The 25418-nt window shown below is 37.6% G+C and overlaps 1 protein-coding gene across 3 annotated transcripts in view; it reads right to left on the bottom strand.

Annotated features, from left to right (window-relative positions):
- Positions 1-251: 251 nt before the first annotated feature.
- Positions 252-25418, bottom strand: part of LOC112049083 (serine/arginine repetitive matrix protein 1) — a 65938-nt gene continuing 40771 nt past the window's right edge. The window contains exons 2-18 of one of the 3 annotated variants that reach the window (XM_052887668.1): positions 18229-18368; positions 17413-17694; positions 16330-16519; positions 14963-15053; positions 14131-14256; positions 13414-13662; positions 12985-13099; positions 12622-12729; positions 10701-10802; positions 10362-10448; positions 9805-9918; positions 8689-8845; positions 8160-8296; positions 7665-7767; positions 6996-7114; positions 5692-5923; positions 252-5121 (exon numbers count right to left, since the gene is read on the bottom strand). In XM_052887668.1, coding sequence (XP_052743628.1) covers positions 4993-5121; positions 5692-5923; positions 6996-7114; positions 7665-7767; positions 8160-8296; positions 8689-8845; positions 9805-9918; positions 10362-10448; positions 10701-10802; positions 12622-12729; positions 12985-13099; positions 13414-13662; positions 14131-14256; positions 14963-15053; positions 16330-16519; positions 17413-17694; positions 18229-18284 — 2397 coding nt within the window. In that variant the 5' untranslated portion in view covers positions 18285-18368 and the 3' untranslated portion in view covers positions 252-4992. The other 2 variants (XM_052887665.1, XM_052887671.1) reach the window with 2 other exon arrangements.

The following is a 25418-nucleotide window of genomic DNA, read 5'->3' as shown; positions in this document are numbered from 1 at the left end:
TACTAGATTAAATGTAAGGATGTATAGAGGACATTAGATTAAATCAAATAAATTAGCAGTTTAACGATGTTATAAGCTTAGGACCATAAAAATGGACATATTTATTATTATGGTTCAGGTTAGTTGATCATCATCTATTCAACTTCATCACTATCGACATATTAATGTCATTCAAACAGCCACGGATTAAAACACAGGGAAGGAACTTGCTTGAACAGGCTTGGGAGGAATCATATAAATAAAACAAAATGTTCATCAGACCACAATAAAGTTTTTTCTTTACGTTAAAACTCTAACAAAGTACGTAAATCTTATTTACACAAATAATGGAAGCATCCAATGCTAAACAATCTAATACTGTAACGCTAACCATTTTAGTACGCAATAATAAGAAAAGATAATTCTACTTCACCTTACTATGTATTGGGTTAAAACCATTCATACTTATTTATAGTCAACAGACATAGAATGTTGCATCATACATTATTATAGCTGTCTCTTCTTAGCAGAGATGAGCAATAATTTAAAGACAAATAAATTATACTCAGATTATAGATTTTCTTTTTAAGAAATGCATCATTCTTTGTACAGCGACTCTTACAGACCGATTAAATGTATGTCAGAAACTTGGACACTATTAATATAGTAAAACATACACACCATTCAATTATTCGTTAGTAGGTATATCACAGAAACAACAAATAGGGAATCGGCAGTCTTTTACACAAATGTTGTAGGCCAAACTTAAATGTATGCAGGGTAGAGGGAAGAAAACCAGCGCTTATTTAGGATTCAGCTAATAAAGTGTCCGCTTATTTTTAAATAATATAAAACAACTTCGGGTTAGTTACTATAACTCCAGAACTGATAAACTTCCATTTGTTTGACTTGTGTTTGTCCGAATATCAGAGTAATTTTTAAAACATTGAATAATTAAAGAAAAAAAGAATTATGAAAAAAAGCTTATACATTTGGTAAACCTCCTCGTAGCAATTATAAGGAGACTGAAGTATGCAAAGTTTGTATTCTACCCTCCAAAGTGAGAATTTTTAATTATTGAGGATAGAAATAGGGCCAGTTTCTAAGACTATTTTTTTAGGTAAATTAATTTGACATAGCTAGATTTTTATAGAGTCATATTTATTTTAACCATAAAATTAGTCATAGAATTATTGTGAAATAAAGTAAGTAATAAGAATTACCTATGTTTGTTTTCCATAACGGACAACAATTTAGAATAAGATAAATGTTGCCCGAATATAAATTTAATTTCCCTAATATGGAAAATTAATCCAAATTTTTAAGAGTTTTTAAACGGACATTTAAGTATTTTCTGAAACGGAAGTAAATAAAGTCGTGCACATTAACGTATTTACAAATAGACCGTTACATCGGAATGATTATTTAATAATTATTACTTTAGAATATTTTTGTTTTATTGTGATATTGTCATATTTTTTTCATACTAACTTTAGGCTTACGCTTAGTGTTATACTTCCTTCATTTTTCAAAAATTCCAGGCTGTTAATAATAGGCGTGTAGTTTGCAAAGTATTCGTTCTATTTAGTTTCAGGTAACAAATGTAACTTGCACAAAACCTTTTTTTTGTTTGTTGTTACAACATAGCTAATTTCGATTGCACATGTTGTTCCTAAAAAGACAAAGACAAAAGTAGTCCTATACCTTATAAAAATTGATAGTAAACTAATATTGTCTATTTAGGATTTATTTAGACATTATGAACAGCCGAATTAGTAGCAATATTTACCAAGGTATGATAATTTATAATATTCAAATATAATGTAACTATATGATTAAACAATCCTGTGATATCATGTTTTGGCACAAAAATATAAAAGCATGTTTTAGCTAAGATTGATCCTTTTTGTGCTCCCGATTTTGAAAATATAAATCAATATACATCTTTAGTGTTCACAGGCATAGTTAAAAGGTATCTAGAATACTAATTCAGTGTATTTTTAAACACAATGTTATTCAGAAGTAAAATAATTAAATGTGACAGAAAGTTTATTGAAATTAATAAAATAGTGGATTACCAGCGAGATTATTTAGATGAAAGGCTACTGTGGTGGCCATCGAATATATCCTTATTTTCAAAGAATTAAATGTGAATATGACTAAAGATAATAAAATTTTAATTAAAACTCAGTATACCTATCTAGTAAATAAAAATAAAATTTTGGTTAAAATTATTCTATGTAGGTACTCTATTCGATATCTTTAACTACGCCCATGAAATCACTTATTATTCATTATCTTAAGTTACATTAAGATTTAATACAAATTTGAAATTATCTAACTCTATGAATAATGACAAATCCGTAACAGGAACATTTTTTACAAATACATTAAAATTATTATTACTTTCCTTTAATGGTTTCTACTGAATAAACTTACAAACAATTTATGACGATTTCTGATAAACAGGATCGCAACAAAATAAATCTACAAGATCAATAATTTTTGGTTAATAAATACAACAATATTTTGTTAAAACGCCCGCGCCTTTGTCTAAATGTTAATTCCATAAACCAGACTAATACAATGTAATATCCGTTTTTAGCTGATTTTTACATGCTACAAGAAATATTCCTGCCAAACTTAAAGTCTTTACATCTGATAACATAGTGAGTTAATGAACCATATTAAGGTATACTTGTAGAAAAAAATCACTAGTGTACCTGTACAATGTACATAGGATGCAATATAACATATTATAACGCGTGAGGCTACGTTTCCGCTGATATATAAAATCTTGTATTGCGTAGCTTAACGCACGATGTTCCAAAACATCATAAAGTTTGCATACATATTATACGTGTGAACGAATTAATTTTGAAATAGAATAGCAGTAAGATCGTTGTCAATTCAACTTTGTCATTTCAATGTCGTTATAAGTCAGGCGAAAATCTAGTCAAATAAACAAGTCTAAATAAAAGGAACTTTCCCTTCATTTTAAGAAACCACTTCCCTGTTTATAAACTTTTTCCCCATCACGTTTAAAAATATAACACTCCTATCATTACAATACTTCTGTAAAGAAATAAACAACGGAACAAAGTTCAAATATATGATTAAAAGCGGTAAATATTACTTATGTGATAAAATGTTGCAACATTAATAAGCTAGGTACTATAAAAAATACCCAATAACAAAGCATAATTGATTTTTATAATTATTCCCGTTTTTACAGCAGAAACCATGCGAAGTTGGCATATCCATCCTCGAAATTAGTGCTAAAACAATAATTTCAAGAAATGTCACCGTAAATTTAATTTAATTTATATTTTCATTAAATTAATATTTATTGAAATTTTATTTTACTAGCGACATCTAACAAATGTGTTTTATCGATTTTTGAACCCAGTATTTGTATTTCATTTTAGAAGGCTCTCTAAGCTCGCGTCTTGTACATTGTTTCGAAGACGAAAATATTTTTGCTATTTTTTTTATTCGAATATGTACTTATTTGTGTTAATTTTTTCAAAAATATGATATAATTATTACTTACATCACCTATCTATATCAATAAATGTGTTAAGTAAATCTTTACAATGAATGACGTTAAAAAGGATGAAACATCTGTTGTCATCATCAGGATGTTTGAGTGTTGCAGATAAGATGATTTAAAATCAGACATATTACTGCATTTATCAGATCATTTTCCAAGACATTTGACGTGATAGACAGAGACCTGTTAAACTAGTCGTAGTTCACACCATAAAATAAATATTTGGCCGAAGTTAATTAACAGATTGGAATAGTCCTTCTTATCCTTTTGTATCTTTTTTACCATGTCCTTGTGGAAACAGAAATCAGTATCCCTGTATCCCTTTGTAAAACCGAGTAAGTTAACATTATAAAATGTTCTCAACAAATTACAATAACATACGTTTTCTCTACCTTTAAAATGTATTCATTTAAGTCGTAATAAAGATTTACTAACTATCATGAAGTACACAGTGCCAACGATTGCATTATAAACAAAAAAATATAGCTTATAATAATATTTTTGACTAGATTAATAATAATAATAATAAATATTTTTCATGAAGTTTATCTATTATTATTGTTTTGGTCTAAAATGATTTTCTTAGTAAAACAACATATAGAATATAGGTAGGTACGTCTGCCATTATGTTACCGACCACAATATAATGTTACGTGCGTATGTATAACATCTGCTCTATGTAAATAAAAAATTAATGTATTTAACATTAAGTTCAATTGTAAATTGTATTCCTTGTACTTAATGGAATTGTTGGCATATGTACTGAAGCATAATTTGATATAATTATAGCTATTATAATAATTGTAAGATTCATTAATTTAATTCGCCTAAACTAGTGAACAGGGGTCACTTATACAATTAACAGTCGATATTCAAAACGTCAGCTATCATAGTTATTATTAAATTTTATCTCTTCTCTTAATATTAGAATGTAACCATCACACGAACAATAAAATAAACCTTAGAGTTTTCGTTTTCTAGCGTGCTCATTTCGTATACAAGCCTTAAAATTTCTGAGTGATATTATAGAGCAGAAAGAGAACACGTATTGATATCAAATCTTCGAACACAAAGGTACTCGTTTTCTAATGAAAAGAAAATTCAAGTCTAGTTTACAAACCAGCCATTTTATTTGCCAGGCAAACATTTTTTTAGCCAGGTTTCGTTTACAAACTGGCAACATTAAACAGTTTCATAGTTTCATTTGTGAAAAAGAAAAAGGACACGTTGTCCATTACTAGTTTTCTTATAATATTACAATGATGTCAAATTATGATATTTCTTTTGAGCCAATTATAATATAAAAAATTAATATGATGCATTTAGCGCCATTTGGTATTGGTTATAATATAGAGAACCTTAAACACATCATTATTGAATCAAGTCAACGCCAATACTGCCTACTTTTGAATAAAACTTATTGCCTGTTAAATCACTTTACTTATGTATAAAATCGTTATCTACTGAGGCGGTTGTATTTGAGCTTTGCGACACTGACACAGCCATTTTATAATCCTAGCATTTCGCTCTACCACACTCGGCGGTTCTGTGTTACGATAGATCTGCTTTTGAACTCCTGGCCCTTGGACCTGAAAGAAAAAGATTCACATGAGTTCGTTGTTCAGGCGTAGTTCTTACCAAATATATAGTCATCTCTGAATACTAAGCGTATGGCTGCAGTACAAAATATATACGGTCGAATTGAGAAACCTCCTCCTTTTTTTGAAGTCGGTTAAAAACCCTACGTCAACGGTCAAGGAGGCTAAAACTAATGTGTTTGTAGAGAAACAATACGATGGGAGGCTACGTACCGCCAAGCGGTTTAGCGTTCCGGTATGATGTCGAGTTGAAACCGAGGGGGGTGTGGATTTTATCCTACTCCTCACAAGTTAGCCCACTTCCATCCTAGATTGCAACATCACGTCATCAGGTGAGATTGTAATCAAGGGCTAACTTGTAAAGAAGAATAAAAAACGATGCGTTTCTAAAGTTAAAGTAGTCCTTTCGGACGAGTGTGTGAAAAATATATGAAATTACAAAGAGAGGGAAATTAACACATCTTAATTAAATTTTGGTCTCCAAAAAAGGATTTTTTTTTAAAATCTAGAAACGAGTTCGCTAAAACAATTCGCTATATGACAAGTAGATAGTCCGTTTACCGTATAGTCCGCAGCAGCAGCTAATTGATTTGAGTCCACCGTTGAAGCAGATGAAAAGAACACCGGACTATCCTCGTCGCCATCTTTTATAAGTCCATCATACTGTCTCGAGTCCATCCCCAAATAATCAAAGAAGTGCTGTAGTCTAACAGACTCTCCGGATGGGCTGTCTGGGGAATCTTCTCCATCGCAAGGAGCTGAAGCTGGGCTTCGGCCGTCTGTGCGTCTGTACCTAAAATAAATTATAATTATTTCTAGTCTATTAAATTTATTTATTAATCTAACTTCTTAATGGTAGGCCCTGACTGGCGTTACAGAGCGTTAAGTAATACGTTACAAAACCGGTATTTGTGCAACTTACAGTCTGTAGCGATCTTTTTATAACTCGATAATATGAGCTTCGAAACCGACTCTATCTAACACGCTACTATAGATAGAGCGGGTATTAGTGCAACTTATAGTCTGTCGCGATGTGTTTATAAATAGATAATATGAGCTTCGAAACCGCTATCTATCTAACACGCTACTACAGATAGAGATGAATTCGATAACACTGTCGCGTTATTAAAACATCGTACAATTGTTTTTCACATTCGTTTTTCACTCACTTAATAAACAGAATAGCGTTAAGTGAGTGAAAAACGAATCGCTCGTTGGTAATTGGTTCCCGTCGTAAAAAATTAAATACTCCAAATGATACATTACACTCGGTAACGTCGGCCCGTAAACGTCAACCACCAATTTAACAGAACATAATTTTGGGAGTATTTTATAAGTAGGCGAGCAACATAAATAAACTTTCATCTAAGTCAGAACTGAGCAAATACCAGGAAGTGTTGTTGTTTAATTTATCCAGAACTAGTATTTTTACGTTTACGTAGTATTTTAAAGTATACAGATAAATTGGCAAATAAATAGTTGACAAGTATGCTTTTACAATGGCAACATTGTTACTTAGCAAATTTTGCTAAAGCGTAGACCGAGAAGTAAACATACATAAAAAGTGAAAATGTCGTAAAACGGAACAACCTATGCGTGGACTCTAGAATTCGTAAAAAGGCAATACGATAATAATTATCATGACCGAGTGTACCGTTATCTAAAAAGTCTAAATATTGTGACAGTGTCAGTGACAATTTACTTAGAACGGCACGCCAATCACTTGTCTATTTACTTCTCTGTCTTCGTCCTGAAGTCTTTTTTGTCAATTTGACGGCGTTGACTCTTCGAAAGGATACAGATTACAAATGGACAAACCGGGTATTTATTATAGTACTGCAAAATATTGTCAATAATTCTCAAACCTGTCAGATATGTCTGATTTTGAGCGCAAAATTGGTCTGGGCCGCCTCTGCTTGTATCGAAGGCACCTTTGGCGTTTGAACGTGCCAAGAGGCGACGTCACCTCCTCTGGGGGACAGATCTGAAAGGACACAAGCACTAAGTATATAATGAATTATCTTTATTAGTCACCTATTAGTAGTAGTATTTTACACAAACAGAAAGCGCTCACCTGATGAGGCATGTGTAAGAGGATTTTTAACCGTAAAAATGTATTGACCTCTAATGTTTTACCTTTGAAATTATCTCAGCCTAACAATAAAAATTTAAGAAATTAAATATCACGTGTCTCAAATGCTGAAGGAAAACATCGCGAGGAAACCTGCGTACCAGATAATTTCTTAATTCTCTGCGTGTGTGAAGTCTGCCAAACCGCATTGGGCCAGCGTGGTGGACTATTGGCCTAACCCTCTCATTCTGAGAGGAGATTCGAGCTCAGCAGTGAGTCGTATAAGGGTTGATAACGACCATAAAAATAAAAAAATCCTTCCCACGCGTATATGCGCGCCTCGTTTGCTTTAATCCGGCTCGAAGGGCCAAAAAGGTTCGAAAAAATTTAAGCAATCAAAGATCTAGATTTTTATGAAATTCAGTCTGTCTTTTAATTTAAATGTTTTTTAAAAAAACATTACCTGCGCGGTATTCACATATTCTTTGTCCTCAACTCGCGTCCGCATTCGGGGTTCTTGGTACTGCGGCTGTTTACTGATTAACTCCGTACTGGGCTCGTGGTATCTGATGGAGAGATAGGAACATTAGTCTTAGGGTCTTGGAGAATAAACTGTGTTATGAAAAATTTAATTAAAAAGCGCCATCTGTAGTACTACACTACTAAACTACGACAAAAGTAAGCCTAGCGCCGAATCCGTTTGGTCTTCTATCTTTTCTTAATCTAGTAAGATTAAAGCATCTCTGTGTTGGCGTACTCCTCCCTGCTCACGCTGAGTGAGAGTCTTGTACGACTGTACGTTGTCTTTATAGTCGCTGCAGTTGTAGTGCGGTGCGGCCTGGTGTTGGCGTACTCCTTTCTACCCACGCTGAGGCACTTGAGCGGCGTCTTGTACGTGCAGTCGTAGTCGCCGCAGTTGTAGTGCGGTGCGGTCGTTAGAGCGAATGCATGGCGTCACCTGGTGTACTCCCTGGTGTTGGCGTACTCCTTTCTACCCACGCTGAGGCACTTGAGCGGCGTCTTGTACGTGCAGTCGTAGTCGCCGTAGTCGTAGTGTGGCGGCTCATCTTGGAACTGCGGCGGGGGAGCGCTTGCCTGCACAGAATATCCATATATGGTATCGCCGCTTTTGGTATAGCCTTCTCACGTCAACACTACGGATTAATAAGTAGTGCATGTAGTAACTGCGGGTAGTGCACTCGCAACGACAACTCTAAACAGACTAAATCGTGGCACAAGGGACGATACCTGGAGACTGAAGATATGTGTTACGCTATAAGTAACTGGTGTAGTAAGTAAGGTAGTCTATAGAGTTGTAACAATGGTGATATTGTGATATAGCAAATTTTGAAGATCCACAACTCCAGACCCTCATTTGGAGATTTGTCCATTCGGGCGATTTGTCAAAAAAAAACTTTTGGACAAAACATCTAAAAATATTTTTATATACATATTAATCACAAGCTCTTAGACCACTAGTGCCGTACTTGGAAGTGTATGCCGACGCGCGGGTGCGGATGCGGGTGCGGGTGCGGCGCGTAGGGCGGCGGGGGGGAGGGCGCGCCGTCCTGGAACTGCGGGGGGGCCGACACGTAGCACTGCTCCAGCGCGCTGCCGTTGTTGGCCTGCCACGACGCGTACGCTCTGCACATTGAAAGTATTCCACATTCAAAATTAGGTTTCAGGAATGGGATACAGATATTTTTCCGACGTAGTTTGAAATGAATTTTTAATGTCATTGTGGGTAGTCATATTTTAACCATTCGCTGCCCAGTATTTTATCGAAAAGCCCGTCTGCGTTGAAGAAGCCGACAGTCAGGGAATGCGGTTTTAATCTACCGTTGTGAGCCATTTAATAAAAACTTTATATTCCTCTATAACGCGGAGCATGATACTGTGCTCGCCTATTGCCCTTAGTTTACTTTATATTTTTTTACATGTCACGTAACGGATACGATGGGCGACGGGTCGTCCATTTAGGAGTCAAGTGGTTAACGTTTAACATCCCCAATAAACTACTCACGAAGTTGATCGAAGTTAACCGAATACGACAGTGTAGGCAGAAACTTGAGCTTCACTTAATGCAACCTCACCTCACCTCACTCGACTTTCGAATGTTATCGGTTTTTGTCCCTAGTCAAAGACTCAAAACAATCCGAGGTTCGAACACCAAGCGCCTCGTTACACACTTACAAACTGTCGCTACTCTGTTCACATCAGGTATTTGAGACTTACATTCGAATTCGACAGTCGGAATCGTAGTATCGTAGATATTATATCTTTGTGTGTGGACAGTACTCGCTCGTCCTCTCTGCCTCCTGTCTTAAGAACGTAGACTGAGAAAGTAATAGACGAATACATATCTTAAGTATGTATTCGATAAGATATTATAATAAGTATGTATTTGATTATTGCTCTGTATCACATTATAATCTTATGTGACACAGAGCAATAATCCGGCTCGAAGGACCAAAAAGACTTAGGAAAAATAAGCAAACGAAAATCCAGAATTCTGTAAAACTCAGAGTGTACTTTATTTTAAATTGTTATTTTAAACAGTAAATTGTCTCTTAAGTGACAGTCAGAGAGCAAACATAACAAACCTGTTTCTCTCATGGTGCGCGGTAGCATTGTCGCGCGCGTGCGGCGGCGCGCTGCGTTGCGTGTAGTGGCCGCTTGAGCCGCCTGAGTCACGCGCGAACGATGACCCGCAGCGACTGGAACAAAGCACATGTGTATTTGTATTATATATAGTACGCAGCCGATAAGTTGAGCTATGTATTGTACCACACTTTTGAATGTTTGCAACGTACGGTGAGTAACCATAGTACAATCAATTGACACCATTACAATCGCAAGTGAAAACACGGAACCTAATACTTTGGTTTATACCTAATTGCAACTTGCCTGGATCTAGGTAGGTATACCTTAAAATACACTGTAAAATATAATTCGGATTTCGCGGATGTCGATTTTTAAATTTCTACTAAAATTAACTATCTATTTTACGTTAAAAGTAGCGAAAACGAGGTAGTGGAATCACTTCGGTGTTGCAACAAATACTTATAAAAGTTACTTGAGGACTGTGCAACATCACTTGATAAAGGTGAAGCACCGCCATATAGAGATCGCGTTACATCTACTACTAATAATTCATTACCTGTTGTATGATTGGTAGTTTTCTTCACCAGGCGATGGGTGTTCAGAAAAAGCGTCGCAGGATGACATGAGGGAGGAGTGATTCGATCTAAAACATAAGAAAGTAAGTAAATCAATGCAGGGCTGGGATTGGGCACATAGATAACTCACGCTAACTAAAAATGGATTGTTGTGAGAAAATTCAAAAGGAATATTGAGAAATAATATATCACAGTTAGATTGACAAAGAAACAAGTCGGCTTAGAAATAAACTATTAGTGAGTTACTTAACTCTTGAAATTTAGAAAATATATCATAGTTTATTATCAAACTATAAATATATTATTATGGAGGAACTCACCTAGTTCCTTTAGAAGAACAAGACGCAGTACGATGGTGAGCAGAATGCCGCCTCCGTCTCGGGGACCGTCCTATTGACTCTGTTCCTACTACCACGTTCACACTACAACATAAAAAAGTAGGGTATATTGTAGGCCGAAGGCCGCGCGTTCCGTTTTTTGTGCATCGGTAAAATGCCCAGCCGTAGCCACGATCAGAGGCCATATCAGAAACCACCGGCCGAAGGCCGGTGCACAATAAAGTGCGCGGCCGAGGGCCGCGCGTTCCGTTTTTTTTGCATCGGTAAAATGCCCAGCCGTAGCCACGATCAGAGGCCATATTACAAACCCCCGGCCGAAGGCCGCGCGTTCCGTTTTTTGTGCATCGGTAAAATGCCCAGCCGTAGCCACGATCAGAGGCCATATTACAAACCCCCGGCCGAAGGCCGTTGCACAATAAAGTGGGCGGCCGAAGGCCGCGCGTTCCGTTTTTTGTGCATCGGTAAAATGCCTAGCCGTAGCCACGATCAGAGGCCACATCACAAATCCCCGGCCGAAGGCCGTTGCTCAATAAAGTGGGCGGCCGAAGGCCGCGCGTTCCGTTTTTTGTCCATCGGTAAAATACCCTGCCTTAGCCACGATCAAAGGTCATATTACAAACCCCCGGCCGAAGGCCACGCGTTCCGTTTTTTGTGCTTGGGTAAAACGCCCAACCTTAGCCACGGTTGGAGGCCCTATCACAAACTCCCGGCCGAAGGCCGGGCTATAAAACAGTGCGCGGCCGAAGGCCGCGTGTTCCGTTTTTTGTGCATCGGTAAAATGCCCAGCCGTAGCCACGATCAGAGGCCATATCACAAACCCCCGGCCGAAGGCCGGTGTACAATAAAGTGCGCGGCCGATGGCCGCGCGTTCTATTTTTTGTGCATCGGTAAAATGCCCAGCCGTAGCCACGATCAGTGGCCATATCACAAACCCCTGGCCGAAGGCCGCGCTTCGTTTTTGCTTGGGTAAAATACCCAGCCGTAGTCACGCGTTCCGTTTTTTGTGATTGGGTAAAATACCCAGGGCCGCGCGTTTTTTGTTCTTGGGTAAATTGACCAGGATAAAAGGAGGACTTTTCATACAAACTTTTAACCCCTATTTCACCGCCTTCAGATTTTATTTTCGTTATAAAAAGTATACTTTATCCTGCTCCGTATTATATTCTCATACCGTGCTAAGTTTCATTTGAATTCATTCAGTAGCTTCAGCGTGATGCCCGGTCAACAAAAAATACGGACAGACAGACAGACAAGAAATCGAAATAAATATTTTGTATCGATTGTATAATGCCCTCTAATAATTTTTTATGTACAGTTTAAAATATCTTCTATGTACAGAATTTGACAAAAGTATAGATTATGAGACAATGTGACTATTTAAACACAAAAAGAATTATTCAGTTTGAACCTGAACTTTTAAGTAGTTCCTGAGATTAGCTTCGTACGTTCAACCAAATAAACAAACAAATTGGTCAGTTGAGTATAGAATATGTGCCTTAATGTCGATATTACACAGTTTTAGTGGAAAACTCGTTTCTCCAAATAGCGCCTGCGAATCAATTTGAGCAATCCGGTTTTTTCAAGATAACTTTTTTTCTATCTGTCCGATCTTAATGAAACAAAGCCTATATGTTGCCCTGAACTTTGCTTAATCTTTTTGTGAAAACTGCATCAGAATCCGTTCAGTAGAACCAGAGAATAGCGCGAACATACAGACAGAAGGACAGACAGACAGACAGACAAGAAAATTAAAAAAAAAGAATTTTGTATTCTATTGCTCATTTCTAATCGCCCTAACTTGATTTTAGTTAAATTTGGTCAAAGTATAGACACTCGATTTCTAGTCTTTTATTAGTATTAGTAGTCTATATATAGTATAGATAGATAGATTGTGTATACTCACTGTTCAGGATATACGTGCGCTTGAGCGTGCAAGTCAGGCAGTGATTTGTGACTATTGATATTTGTGCTATCATCTTCGCGGGCGCTCGGTTGCGAATGAGAATTTGATCTGAAATGTTTATATCTTTTCATTTTTCACTGCCATTTATATTCAGAAACATTAAAGAAAGCAACTTCAATCAATGGTTCTTACGATTAATATGATAATCTAATTTATTTAATAGAGTGAATAAAATCAAAAGTTTTAAGATAGTTCATTCTAAATTATTTTAAATAAGTTGTTCAATTTATTCAATATTTTTATTTTTATAATTAACTATTCTAATCTACTTAAAATGATGTTATAAGTGAAGTTTGATCAAACCTTATATATCTAGGTGCGGAGTGAGCATATTCAGCAGGAGGACTGATGGCACCCAACTGGTCGCCGCTGCGGGAGATGTCATCTGGTAACTGATGCGGGCTCGATTGGGGGCTTGCTGCAAAAGATACATTATGGTGGGCTAAGTCAAACGCTTTCGACAAATCCACAATATATTTCTGTCTGTACCAAAAGCTTCGATATTAAATTCGAGTCCAATATAATTAAACTATTGAAATTTTTGTTTACTGTATGCAAATAGTTACTACCAAAATAAAAACAATATTTTCAATTATTATTAATTTATGAATAACTTTGGAGTAATGCAAGGGTGGGTATTAAGTCCGAAATTATTTACATTTTATAGAAATTTGCGAATAACGTATGTAAGCTAGAAGTAAATAGATTGAAGCAATTTATCAAAACACTTACGTATTGAATATGTGCTCTTGATTATAACTTCGCTAGGCCTCTGACGGGGTATTACGAATGACTCCGGAAAGAAAACTCTCGCATCCGCAAAATTCATTGGTCGAGTCTTATCTTCCGATTTCTGTTTGGAACCGGAAGTTCCGGAGGAGGAGGTTCCGGAAAACGTTCCAGACGTGTGCTGCGAGCGCGGCACTTCTCGTTCGGGATACGAGTCTTTTAGCCGGCGGGTTTCGGAGAACATTTTTTGCGCTGAAAATACAATATTTTCATAAGGTTTAATGAAGTTTTCAATCGAGATAAAATTAATAACAATTTAGTGCGCCATTTGCTTCACTCGTCACTATTTACTAAAAAAATATCTATACTGGTATTATCAAGAAGTAAAGTTTGTGGTAATGTAGGGGGTATATTCTCTGGATCTACTGAACCGATTTTGAATTTTTTTTATCACTAGAAAGCCACGTAACTTGTGAGTGTCACAGGCTATTGTATCCCCGTATTATCAAGGGAAATCACGGGACTATAGCTTAGCAACTTCGTTCGTAACACTCCCGAGGGGCCGCGCGGGCCGGGGGGCATGTAGCGATGAATGAAAAACCCACAACTGAAGCGCCTAACTTCGCCGCACGTACGATTTCACGCCCGCGCAGTCTTTCCCCCCGTCGCCCGCATATCACCTACGAACTTGCTAGACTATAGTATTATATAGGTACTCACAGACATAAGCCGGTGAGTACACATTCTCCCTGCTGTCGGAGTGCTCCAACAATCTCCGCAAGGTATTCTGCAGCCCCTCGCCCGCGCTCACGGCCCTCCGAGCGCTGGCTATCCGCGTTGTTGCATCTGAAATTATACATATACGTAGCGGTTATAATTCGCTTGATATTATATTGAATTATTTATTTAGCAACTACCTACATAAATCGACCACCTAATCCTAAATATTATAAAAATGAAATAAAAAATATATACTATTGTACCCTGGCGGAAATAAAAAAAAAATATTTTTTTTTAACTATTTTTGATCATACAAGTCTACGAATTTACTTTAATTCTTACGAAATAATATTCATTCTCTACCAAGAAATGCAACACTATTTAAGGGTAATAATGGCGGATTGATGACGTTTTCAATGCAGTAGTCAATTTGACGTTTGCTGTCAATTGTCATGTCATAGTTGCATTAGGGACGCCATCTTGATTTATCTCAAAAACTTGGGTTTTAATTTTATTTATTACTTTTTATTTCGTTAGATTTATTCACTTATTTAGATTTTAATAAAATCATTGTATTTTTTAAATTTTAATGGTACGGGGTACAAGATTGGACCTGAAATGGACCATCTCTTTTCCATTATATCTAAAAACTTGGCTTCGTAGAATTCGTCCGAATAGTTCATTGGTAAAGTGTATATAAGGCTGTAAGGCTGGCAGTATATGCCGTATGGCAATACTGATTCTGGAACCTAAATAAATCCGATTTTAGATTGTTTAAGGGGACAATCTAAAATCGCAGCAGCGTCATCTATGGGTATAACGAGAAACTTACAAGGGTTGCAGCAGGCGTCATTGTTGAGCGCGCCGGAGCTGACTAGATGACAGCCCCCGGCTGCTATCGCTTGACTGAGACCGCTGCTCACCTGTGAGATTAATAGATAGTAAATTGGAAGCACATTTTGTGCAATAAGAACCTCAATAGTTCAACGGTAACAGCGGTCAGAGTCATCACCGAGGGCTGGTGGTTTGACCCCGCTCCGTTGGTCCATTGTGTTGAATTGTGTGTATGTGCGCCCTAAATTATTGTTCCTATTAAATGTGACAACACTGTTTATTTTTGCACTCTGGCAACTCTCTGTCGATATGTCACTCTTACTCTTTTACCTTTATATCATCGCCATGTCTTAGCTAATATTTTTCTCCAAATTATAAATTACATTAATTGTTGTATTTTATAAATGTTAAATATTATAAAATAAATGTGATTCAAGCTCAAGAAGATGTTTTATTGTCTATCTGCCCCCGTGCCAAATTAAAACACATTGTCGTACCAACTCTTAAAAGTCTTTCCCGATTTGTTGGAGGAAAAAAGGAATATTAGTCATACTTAAAAGTTATAGCAAATATATATTTTTCTTTTAAAAGCATGTCAAAGTCTAAGTTTATTAATTTCAATTAGGCTTAGTTTACAAGCACTTTCGATACGTCAGGTAAAATAATATTATTCGATAATGGTGATAATATTTGGTCGAAATCTTGAATTTAAAGTTACGAGAGTTCCATGTGTTTACTAAAGGAATATCAGCACAGTACTTGTACAGTAAATGTAACTTATCAGTACAATACTTCAAATATAACATTTGAAGTATTGTTACGATTGATACGCTAAACTTCCCAACCCTACAGATTGTCATTGGTGATTAGTCCGTAAAGTTCCGCTAACTATAAGAAGGCCTCTAATTAAATAAACCTCATAAGAAGGCTCAGAGTCACACAGCGGGCGATGGAACGAGCTATGTTAGGAGTATTCTGCGTGATCGAATCAGAAATGAGGAGATCCGCAGAAGAACCAAAGTCACAGTCAGCTCAACGAGTTGCGAAGCTGAAGTGGCAATGGGCGGGGCACATAGTTCGAAGAGCCGATGGACGTTGGGGTCCCCCCACTAGTAAGCGCAGTGTTGGCCGACCCCCCACCAGGTGGACTGACGACATCAAGCGAGTCGCAGGGATTCGCTGGATGCAGGTGGCTCAGTATCGTGATGTTTGGAAGTCCCTACAAAAGGCCTATGTCCTGCAGTGGACGTCCATCGGCTGATATGATGATGATGATGATGATGATGATGATTAGTCCGCCGTTAATGTTACTAGAATCGGAAACAAAACTGTATTCATGCAAATGTTTTAATTGAATAGAATTACCCTCAAAGGCAGTTCCTGTTTCCGATCCAGTACAGTTTCAGACTTGACGTAGAACGCTTTGGACTCCGCCAGCAGTTCCACCGCGGACTTCCTCTTCTGCTGCTGCTGGGGCAGGAGCGAGCGCGGCTGCGCCATGTCCTTCTTTCTGGGGAGTTTGAAGCTGGCGAACAACGAATCTGCTAGACGGCGTCTGAAAACAGATTCATAACAAGAAACTGGGAACATAATTTTTCCTTCACCGTTTGAGACGTGATATTAAATTTCCTAAAATGCACATTATGTGAAAAGTTGGGCTTTGGAGGTGCATGCCCCGTACCGGAATCGAACCTGCACCCTCCAGAAGCGGAGGCAGAGATCCACTGGGCTATCACGGCTTTTTCTATCACTTCAGTTTCATACTTTATCTTTAAACTAATACTCGTATTATAGAGAGGTAAAGTTTGTGGTGTTGTAGGGGTAATCTCTGGATCTACTATACCGAGTTTGAAAATTCTTTTACCACTACAAAGGCTGTATTTTATGTCACGGGAACGGGAACTATACGGTACAACCGCGGGGCGTCGGCAGGTACGAGTGAAGTGAGTTTGTTTGTATATTACGCCAAATAATTTATAAAAATATTTCACCAATCTGAAGCTACATTATCAGCGAGTAACACAGGCTACGTTTTGTCCCCGCATTTCCACGAGAATTGTATATACGCAGGTGAAACCGCGTAGCGTCCGCTATTAACTACATAAAAGAGTGATAAGATAAGCATTGATCAATGATTAATCAATGCTTATCTTATAGCGAAAAGCTTCGACCAACATCTTATGAAGCTTTCACTTAACTGTTGGATCAAGAGTCGGATACAGAAGGCAGTGATTTTTGAGACGGCGCGTATTGTGAGGAGGTTCCTCACTCTGGAGCCCTGACCACCAGTTGCTTGGGCACTCAAATGTCCCGCAGCGGGAGGGTTTTTTTTGATAAATTTTTAACAGTGTTTTGTATTATATTTAAAAAAAAAATTAAAAATAAAAAGCATTGTTAAAAATTAAAAAAAAAAGAAAAATAAATAAATGACAGAAAAGCAATGCTCACCTAGGTGGCGATTCAAAGGATCTGGAGTAGGCACTCAACGTAGTCGCGTCCTCGAACTTCTTCCTGACCTCCTCGACCTTGGACCAGCCCGACTCGACGTTGAGCCGCCTCGTCAGCGTGGCGCTTTGTGCCGCATGCTTCGCGAGCTCCTCCCGCGTGCGCTTCACCGACACCTCAGGTATGGCATCCCGGTGCCGCCCGGTGCGCGCCTCGTGGCATCGCTCGATGAACTGCCGCCTACGCGCCGAGAGCGTCGCCGACTCCTCCTCGTCGTCGAAACATCTGCCGAAAACATAGACAATCTTCAATTGAAGCCTCAATAACTCCACGGTTTAGAAACTGGTCCAGTTAGGTCGGTTCAATTTCGAGAAAGAGGTAAACCGCCAAATCTATCTCGGCTGAGCTGCATACGGGAAACTTCCGCGATATCTTTTCGTTCGAAATTCCTCAGTGCCTGAAGACAAAAGTCTTTGAACAGTGCGTGTTGCCAGTGATGACCTACGGTTCTGAGACTTGTTGGTAATGGTGATGGTGATGAGGATGATGATGAAAGGATATGAATTCATCACCGAGTGGATGGACGCGACTGTGGATGCACTCCGCGGTCATCATTTACCTAGCAGGCTGCGTGAGGTGCGAGCGGCACGGCTGGTAGCAGGAGAGCGCGGCCATTTCGCGGGACGCGACTGTGGACGCACTCCGCGATCATCATTTACCTAGCAGGCTGCGCGAGGTGCGAGCGGCACGGCTGGTAGCAGGAGAGCGCGGCCATTTCGCGGGACGCGACTGTGGACGCACTCCGCGATCATCATTTACCTAGCAGGCTGCGCGAGGTGCGAGCGGCACGGCTGGTAGCAGGAGAGCGCGGCCATTTCGCGGGACGCGACTGTGGACGCACTCCGCGATCATCATTTGCCTTCCGCCTCCCGTTCTCCGCCTCGCACACGTTCAATTATCTGTAACAAGACAACCACACTTCAGAACTCTGTACAAGCTACCAAGTATCGAGAAAAATTTTGAAATAGATAAAGCAATCGACTACGCTACGGCAATCTGTCTACCCGTAAACTCAAAAGCTACTGAACGGTATTCATACGAATTTTATAGAAATATGTTATGATCGATTGATCGTTGAAAATACTACCAACTTTTTTGATGCGAAAATCTAGGCGGCTCGCTCGTTTCTAATTTCTAATATTTTACTTTATCTATTTGCCTAATGGTGTTTCGAATAAATACAATTACTTGTAAATAGGACGATAGTAAGCTAGTCTACGTCGTCACTATTATTATATTCTCAAGAAGGCTTCATTCCTATTCTACCATCATTGACAAAGTTACAATTAGAAACTTATGTAACGGGCATACATAATACGTGGTAATTGGTATAATTTTCACACACATAGATAATAGGTACATTGTCCTAAATGTCCAATGACCCGTGTACTTGTTCTAAATAGTCCAAACAAGGATGTAATTTAGGCGTTAGTTATAATATTAAGGTGTGTCAAGTAGTGCCGCGGAATATTCAACCTTCGATGTAGGTATTCCAAATTAAAGTTAACTCGTGAATTCTAATTAACTTAACTCCTTTCTATTCTAATAAAAAACCCTCAAAAATCTCAGCCATTTATTATAGGTAGATATATTATCGTATAAGGTACTAATACGAGTAATTTGTTAAATACCTAACACTGTTCACAAATCTATACTAATATAATAAAGCTGAAGAGTTTGTTTGTTTGTTTGATTGATTGAACGCGCTCATCTCAGGAACTACTGGTCCGATTTAAAAAATTCTTTCAGTGTTAGATAGCCCATTTATCGAGGAAGGCTATAGGCTATATATTATCCCCGGATTCCTACGGGAACGGGAACCACGCGGGTGAAACCGCGCGGCGTCAGCTAGTAATAACTATAAACTAAGAGGTCAATTACAAACCAATGCTGATATTATAATTAAAGTCAGTCAGAGAGTTATTACTTTAGCTTTCAGTGGTTTTTAGGTCAGGTTTCAGCCAAAAATAAGGCAAAAGACGGAAAATATTTGTAGATATTTACGGGTATGCATGACCAAAGTTTTGTCAAACTTCCCGCAAGCTTTGTGTAAAACTTGCCAGGAATACTTTCGAGAAAGTCCTGAAAGTTTGTATTGATGGAGACCCTACTAATAAATAGTGTAGCGAATAAATTTGCGCCAATAGGCCGTAGACCGACCAATTATATAGCCTAGTTAAGTTTAAAAACATGGCCTTTGGTGAATCTAAATTAAAAGTATCAAAATCAAAATTAATAAAGTAGGATTTAGGTTCTTTCTGCTTAGAGGAGCTGGCAATAAAATCAGCAGTAGCTCAGTATTATAGAGCTTTTGAAGCCCAGACTTTCGTTGTTTCATTTTCGGAAATCAACAAAAAGTAAAGAAATATCCAATTTTTTTTTAGATAATATGCCAGAGTGGAGCACAAAGTCTGATCTTGACTTCTAGAGAGGGAAATTTCCAAAACAGAGGGAACTAGATCAGATTACCCCATTGACTGCGATCTCACCTGGGCCTGTAGCCATGTGGCACGTCGATTCTCTTTCTACAAACGCTAACGCTTCGAAAACTAAAAAATATGTATGGAAATGACATTCGCTATCAACATGTCGCGTGACCTAGTAATCGATCGCATCTGTCATTCGCATACATTATTTTAGTTTTCGAATCGTTAGCGTTTGTAGAAAGAGAAGAGAGTGACGATGCAGTTTAAGATGGAAGCGAGCTTATATGAAAAAGTACATCTTTGTCCGTTGGGTGATAACTAGCCACGGCAAAATCTTATCACCAGACCAGACTTGAACCAATTTAGGAAACATTAAATCCCAATCTGACCCATGCTGGGACTCGAACCCCAGGACCTCTTAGTACCACAGCACTACAAACTGCGCCAAAGAGGTCGTCAAAAATAATTCCGCTAACAAAGCATCACAGCTCCAGTAATACTGTGGCATCGCGTGGCAAAAGCTTTTACCCAAAACACGCACTCGCTTAATTGTCCATTTAGTGTAATTGACATTGGTTAATTAGGTGAATTTGCCTCGGCCGAGCATGAGGTGAAAACTAAATCTATTAGCCTAAAATATCATATACTAGCTGACGCTGCGCGGTTTCACCCCCGTGATTCCTGTTGCCGTAGTAATACGGGGATAATATATAGCCTATAGCCTTCCTCGATAAATGGGCTATCTAACACTGAAAGAATTTTTCAAATCGGACCAGTAGTTCCTGAGATTAGCGCGTTCAACCAAACAAACAAATAAACAAGCAAACTCTTCAGCTTTTTATTATTAGTAGATAGATACTTTTTACTTTGCAATAGAATATTTTCGAACTAACTGTAATAATATCACTGTTCCTGGTCCTGAGAAGTAGCTAAAATAATGATGTAAAATGATCGAAATGTTGATTTTGATTAATATCTACTGAGCGAATTTTGGTCATGTAAGAATATGTCATTTCAAATTCCAAAAAAAAAATTGTTTAGTTATGTAGGTCAAAGATTTTATACTATAGATACCTAATAGATATATCACTAGCGAGTCGAAACTGAAGCGAAAAAAAAGACGGTAAAAATCCGTCAGACATCCAACATTTGGACGGTGCTGCAAAGTTTGTGTGTACCTAAGTGTTTTTCAGATAGCATAGGTACGGTGACAGTCGCCTGTATGACGTTCATAATACGTATACTATTGGACGAACTGTCACCCGCACCATTCTACATGAAACGAACTGTAGTTTCAATGATTTCAATGACGTAATATGGAAACGCGCTGACTAATATCAATACTGAGCCGCTCCTATCCTAAGGTTCTATTAGTTAGGTTAACGGTCACGAACCCATTCATACTTGATACTCTTATTTCATAGCACGACTCTCATTGTATTGCAATAATTTCTCATAATATGTAACCGTCTTAGCTGTTGACTGGAAAAAGTGTGTAAGTGGAGATGTACTTTCGATTTCTTATAGAACTTTCTAGGTTAACGTACTCCGTGGAGTTAGGGTTGCCACTAATATCAATTATAGAGTCCTTGTAAACAGGGTAGCGACTCTATCACTATCACTAGCGCCCCAATTCAACGGACAAGGTAAGCATCTTATAGAAGAGGGTGCATGGAGCTTAGAGATACACAGTTCTCCAATGCGAGTTGAGGGGTTTACCTACCTATAGAGAAAATGTTTGATTTTGTAACGAATGTATAAGATATTAAATAATGAACTTCTTTCTTCCATGAAATACTCTGTAAAAATTCTCAGCCCCAAGAGGCGAGTGTTAACTATATTATATGCAAAAGGAGGAAGACATGGTCTGCAGTGATAATCACGTATTAAAATTAATATTATTTATAAAGTCTGTCTGTTTATACTTTATAGTATAACATACGTAGCCTCGATCTAAACGTGAGCTCAGCATTGCAAAAAAATTGTCGTAACATAAACTCTGCTTATTCAGAAACCTTGTGCACTACTTCCGATCATAAATCGAGATTATTTACCTACTGTACATCGACATAGTGTTTTACCATCGTGGTTCCCGTTCCCGTAGAAATACGGGGTTAATATATAGCTTTCCTTAATAAATGGGCTATCTAACACCGAAAGAATTTTAAAATCGAACCAGTAGTTCCAGAGATTAGCGCGTTCAATCAAACAAACAAACTCTTCAGCTTTATAATATTAGTATAGAATCTCAGATAATATTATAACCTAGTACACAAGTGCTATTAAGCAACAAAGTTAGCAGATATGTGTTCCGACACCCGACCTGCTAAATAAGCAACATTACAAATCACGCCATATTTGTTTATTTTAGTTACAACAAGTGAATATAGTTTTTACAATACTAGCGAACGCCTGCGGCTTTGTTCCAACATGATAAATGAACAATAACATCGTCTGGAACCACAGATTTAGGATGCTAAAAGCGTCAGCTTTTAGCGCTGTCTGTTCTGTGTCTGGAACAGGGGCGTAGCTACCGTCTCAGGCGTATCAATGATACGGGGCACCCAGACTACACTACAGGGGCCCTTTACGTGTGAAAGTATCAAAAATTAGTAAAATGTAATCCACAATGTCAAATTATCTGGTGCTTCCCAGAAAAAAACATAAAAAAACTGCAGAGTTTTCGCTTTAAAATTACAAAAGTAAAAAAGGATTCTCTTTTTTTTGCGTCAAGTGGAAACATCCCTACTTTTAGGTTAAGTCACTAACATATTTATTTTTGTTTCGTTTAGGAGAAATCCTTACCCTTAATTTGGGCTCTAATAATACAGGGCCTCCAAGGCACGCTACGCCACTGGTCTGGAACCCTTTTCACGCGAGTTCAACTCTTGTCCTGTTTTTTGTAGATTGATCTACCTACCAAGCTATCCTTAGAATCCTTAAAATGGATAAACTTCGTACGAGATCTGGCATAAGTAATATATACCCACATTGTTATTAATATCATACCAATTGGAACAATTCATTGGCACAATTGGAGCAGCATAGTCCAAATCATCTCCTTTAAGAAGGCATTTAAATTTAATCGAATTAAGTAGGCATCATTCAATTATTCTTTTCAGTACTACCTTTTTGAGGGCGGGTAAATGGCAGAGGCAAAAACGCCTAGAGGGTTTAGAAGTTGTTAGATGTTTTAAATTACAAATCATGAATCTGAAGGCACTTTTACGGGTATAATTTTACTGTTGATTCATATTTCATATAAGAAATGAGGTTATCCATGATAAACAAAAGTTTCCTAACAATCAGACCGTGACTAAGTGGCCATAATGCTATGAGCGCGCCTCGCGTACATCCTATTTTAGTGGAGAATTAGTACCAACTTCATAAAGATCTTAAATGCATTTATTTATGAGTAATTTCGTTTACGGACTTAGCTGCAAGGTTATTTTGAAACATGGTTCATTCTACTCGTGGATGAATATGTTTTTATTTTAAACAAAGCTTTCTAAGCTTACAATAGAGATAACAAAATGCGACTAAGCCCTCACTCGCACGAGTTATTTAAATGGACGTTAAAAATTTTCCGAATTTCATGAAATCATTAATTACATTCTCGATCAAGTCATCAATATTCTTTTTCAGTGCGCTTTAATTTGAGACCCCACTCAAGTATATTTGCACAACTTAACGGCTCAACCGATTTTCATCAAACATATCTATGAACACTCACCCGTAAGTTATCTTTAATACAAAAAAAAAAACTAAATTTAAATCGATAAAAACAAAAGATGACGTGGCAAGGCCGTCATATTAACTCAGTTCCTTTTGTGGTAATGCTGAGTAGAGTAATACCCCCCCCCCCCTGCACTTCTGTACCACACAGACGAGGAATCAGTTGCGTGGTTCGCCCATAATTTATAATGAGCAGAATATTGATCATAAGGTCCGATAAACTATCGCCGACGCAGTGCAAGCGAACTATTTCGCAAGTCTCCGATAAGCGCGGTCCGCTTTGCTGATTTATTCAACTGTGAACCAATAAACCTACTTTAATATCAACTTGCTGTGCCGAAGTGGTAGAACAAAGATCGTTTGTTACCATGCGCCCACGATGCACCACGTAATAACTAAACAGATTTGTTAGTAGAAGCCCAATTAGTTATGCCATTTATACCCTAACGCTTTTAGATTTATCTGTGCATATACCCATAAACCAAGTAAAAAAAAAATAAGTTTAAAACTTAAATCCGACTGCGTCTAGAAAGAACGAAACGAGAAAATAATTTTTATATAGTATGCGCATTATCATCTGAGTCGTCCGGTCATAAAAGTCAAAAAAGATAGGAATGTGCAGCGCGCCTACCTGCGCACCCTAATTATCGATAAACGGCTACCTGCGCACGTGCTAATGATGAGTCAATAATGATTTGGACGATTCTGATTGGTCGGTTTCTAATGTAATTGCATTGCGTATTTTTTTTGCTATAAATGTGTTTACTGCAATTAAATAAATACATTCATGTGTTACTCGTTGCGCACTATGGATACTAATATATAATAAATTTGGCAGAAGACGAAGATTCTGATGATGAAGACTCAGATGAAGATTAATTTTATTTAGTTAATAATTATATAATATGAAATATGTATTATATTAAATCAAATATTGTTAATTTTTTTAATTTTGTGAACAAGATACGATAATAAACTTTACTTATCGATAATATGTCTTTCATTGTTACACCCTTCACTAGACGGCTCCATAAGACCCATAAGTGCAAGCGAGATAGATATAGAGAAATGATTTATGGCCCTAAGACTCAGTTGTTAATGCTATTAGTATAGTAACCGAGAAATGCATAGATATAAAAACGACCAAGGCAGAACCGTGCTCCATGAACTGGTATACCGGTTTAATTTTTTCAACAATAAAGTCTTTCATCAATCCCTAATCCTTAGCTTTAGGGTGGTTTTCCACCAAAGATATGCTATGCAGCTATGCTGCGAAAATGTGAAATCTAAGCTACCAAAACATGTGACCGTTTCCACCAATACTAAGCTATGTAGCTGTGCGAAGAATGTGCTATGAAGATGCGCCTGCTCTGCTCTGCACAATAATAATCCACACGCGACGGCTCATAGCACGCATACTTCCATATAAAAAACATATCTTAGTAGAATCCGTTTCCACCAGTGATAAGCTATGTGCACCAATGAATGTGATTGGTGGATGTCAAACACATCCATAGCAACGTATAGTTGCACATCTTTGGTGGAAAAACACCCTTACCATAGTAATATATATATTCTGTAGTTTTATTAGTTTTTATAAAACTTAATGCCATGATTTTGTAAATCTAAATTCCTCAATATTCAATATTGCCGTTAAATGCGATAATACGAAATGATAAAGCTTGATTTACATATCTTATTCCTCTTCAACTTCGATCAAATTCAATCGAAGTCTCAAAGACATAGGACCTCAATAGAAACTTTACGAAACACCGAGAACTATTTTAT

The sequence above is a fragment of the Bicyclus anynana genome, chromosome 2 (genome assembly GCF_947172395.1).
Source record: "Bicyclus anynana chromosome 2, ilBicAnyn1.1, whole genome shotgun sequence".
In the NCBI taxonomy this organism is placed as follows: domain Eukaryota; kingdom Metazoa; phylum Arthropoda; class Insecta; order Lepidoptera; family Nymphalidae; genus Bicyclus; species Bicyclus anynana.
This window is presented reverse-complemented; position numbering and strand designations above follow the sequence as displayed.